The sequence below is a fragment of the Chionomys nivalis genome, chromosome 1 (genome assembly GCF_950005125.1).
Source record: "Chionomys nivalis chromosome 1, mChiNiv1.1, whole genome shotgun sequence".
Taxonomy (NCBI): domain Eukaryota; kingdom Metazoa; phylum Chordata; class Mammalia; order Rodentia; family Cricetidae; genus Chionomys; species Chionomys nivalis.
In genome coordinates, this window is record NC_080086.1 from 161,674,132 (window position 1) to 161,677,020 (window position 2,889).

The 2,889-nt window shown below is 37.7% G+C and overlaps 1 gene segment (V, D, J or C); it reads right to left on the reverse strand.

The window, feature by feature from the left end:
- Window positions 1-1,027: 1,027 nt before the first annotated feature.
- On the reverse strand, window positions 1,028-1,599 carry LOC130888376 (T cell receptor beta variable 28-like). The segment is given in 2 exon segments: window positions 1,028-1,422; window positions 1,551-1,599. Coding segments are annotated over 2 exon segments (444 nt in total).
- Between the last annotated feature and the right edge of the window lie 1,290 nt (window positions 1,600-2,889).

Below are 2,889 nucleotides of genomic sequence, written 5' to 3' on the forward strand. Positions count from 1 at the left end.
CTTCCTATGTTCTAGTGCCCTTCTTACACAAAATCCTTGGCCCTTATATTGTATCATGTATTTCTATAGGACATAGATTTTTTTTAGTTATGAGTTGTGAGTCCACATGAGGTAATAGAATGTGAGAAATCATACCAAAAAAATGGAAACAGTGAAACATTTCTGAACTTTTAATGAACAAAAGGCAATTTTAAATCAAGCACAGAGGTGCCCAGGGAGTGGATGTTTTATGATTAGCCTATTACTTTATAGTTTCTATTTTTCTTCAGAACACTGTTATCACCAATGATGCTAATTATAATATAAAATATATGTTTATATGCAACTGTTTATAAGGTTACAATATTTACTGTTCCGATCTTGTTTAGCTTGCACAAGTGGTTAAGGATCTCTCATCTGTAGTTGTCCTTACTCTGTAATTTTCCTTTGGAACAGTTTCCTGAGCTTTTGTCTACTTTGGTGGCATGATCATCTACTTATATACAGATGACTGTGAGGGCTTTAGCCACAAACACATTCTTTTCTCGGTATAATTTCTTAACCTACTAATGATTTCCATTTAGTCATGTCAACAGCACCTCTTATGCAAGTATGAACAGATCAATATATGGATATTTTCCTCTGAGATGACTTTTTTTCTGAGAGATTTTCATCTTGAGGAACTGTTAATTTCCCTTTCCCATTAGACAAGTAGTTGTTTGGTGACTGGACTGAAAATTGTATGAATTCTTATAGAATACAAAATACAACAAAATTTCTAAATGTCTGTTTATAGCATTAGCTCTTTATCATCCCTCATATAACAGGATCATGCTAAGAATCCAACTTAGATTTAAAGAAAATAGTTGGACTATTTTCTATTTTTCCACTGAAGAAGAAAGAATTGGAGATCATAAGAAAATATCACAAACTGAATATTGGGCACTACGTAACCACTATTCTTCTTTTGACATAACTGCCAATGGTTTTGTTGGTTTATAGTCAACTACTGTCTGTGGATGAGAAATGACAGCCATAAACCCACTTCCTACTGTTGTAAGAAGGGAGGGGTTGTTCTAAATGAAAGGCTTGGGTCTGGGAAAGAGAAAGGTTTATGCACAGAGGCTTGGTGATGTTGTAGCCCTGTGTCTCTGCTGCTAGCACAGAGGTACATGGAAGAATCCCCTAGGTCTGCAGAGCGGATGCCAAGAGAGCAGAAAGAAGTGTTGGGCTGGTTGGATTGGAAGTTTTCAGAAGTGTCCGCCTCCCTGTTCAGTGTCGTATCATAGTAGTAGAGCAGAAGCTTTGGTGCTTGGTTTGGTTTCTGTTGGTACCAGTACATGGCATCATGATTCAGATTCTGAAAGCAGCTCAGATTCACTGGTTTTCCAACCCTGGCAACCTTGTATCTTGGGTTCTGCATGACCATCGCATCCACACAAGCTGCAGAGAAGAAAAGTAAAGCCTTAAGTGAGTCAAGGTGGACACCAATTAGACATCATGAAATGCAGGGCTCAGAAGTGAGGACATGACAGTCTTATCCAATGATTTCCTTCCTGCTCGGGACTCACCTGCTCCAAGAAGACAGAAGATTACACGGTGAAGGAGTCTAAGACCCATGGAAGGGCCAGAACAGGAAGGCATTTCTCTGTTCAAAGTTTTAAGCCTACCTCTACTCCTTGAGAGGTGGGAGTTCTGACAGTCCCTGGTCCCTTATAGGAAGACCTGCCTGTGACTCACGAGGGCAGGATCATTGCTCATTGCAATAGTATGTGTGCTCAGCTTCCTGCTGGTAGGGAAATCTGTCTCAGATATACCAGGTGTGAAGCAGAAATTTATTTCCTGTATCATTTACTGCTTCTCTGGGCGATTTCATGGTTTATCTGTCTTGTGTTTATCTGGGACTTTCCATCTTGCTTTCTAGTTTCTTGCAGGGTAGCTCAGAGCTCATTCGTCATTATGTTTTATATTCCTGGTTGTAGGCACTTACAGCCATATATGAATAAATTTTCTAGAAACTGTGTTATTCACAGGTGAATCATTCTTAAATCTGTTCTAGATGTGGCAGTGAGTGGTAGTATTTTCTAGGAGATACCTTCATAGTTGACATACATCTTGGGTTCTGGTTTTAAAGACGTGTTTCACATCATAGTTATTTTGAGGAGGGAAATTTATTAATTAAAAGCAATATACAAGGTCTAATGTCAGTATGAGGAAATAAGGCACTGGCCCCTCATCCCCTTCATCCCACAAAGGACCCTGTGGTTCTTCTAGCCTTCAGTACACAGCTTCTTTTCATTCCCAGAGCTATATTTTTTCCAGATTCATATAGAATTTCCTCTGTCATGTTAGACATATAAATTCTAGACATCCTGGGTCAGAAAAGGCCAGCTGTTTAAAAGAGTAGTCGTCTTTGATTTATTCATATTGGATTCAAATTGTAGCTTTTATATATTATGGGGAATGAAAAGACCTGAAAACTCTCGTTGCTACTTCCTCCAAGAAGCTGCCTTTTGTTGTAGCCCTCCCTGCCATTTAACCGTCTAATAATATCTATTATTTGGAACACTGAGACATATTTTAGACTTAATCAAAAGAGAAAATGGTGATTGGAAGTATGCTTGAAAGCTCTGGAAATCTGTTGTATAACATGGTGACTGCGATGAATCATATGATACTACATGCTTGAAAATTGGTAAGAACACTGTTCTTAAAAACTGTTATCACACAAAAAAAATGAAAGGAAGAAAAGTGGAACTAAATGATGAATATGTTATTTAGCTTTAAGTAGTAACATAAATGTGCATACATCAAAGCATTCCCTGAAAAGATCAAACATGTATCATTTTTATCTGTCAATCATATCTCCTAATGCTTAGACAACTGAATAAATGAAAGAAGAAAAATAAA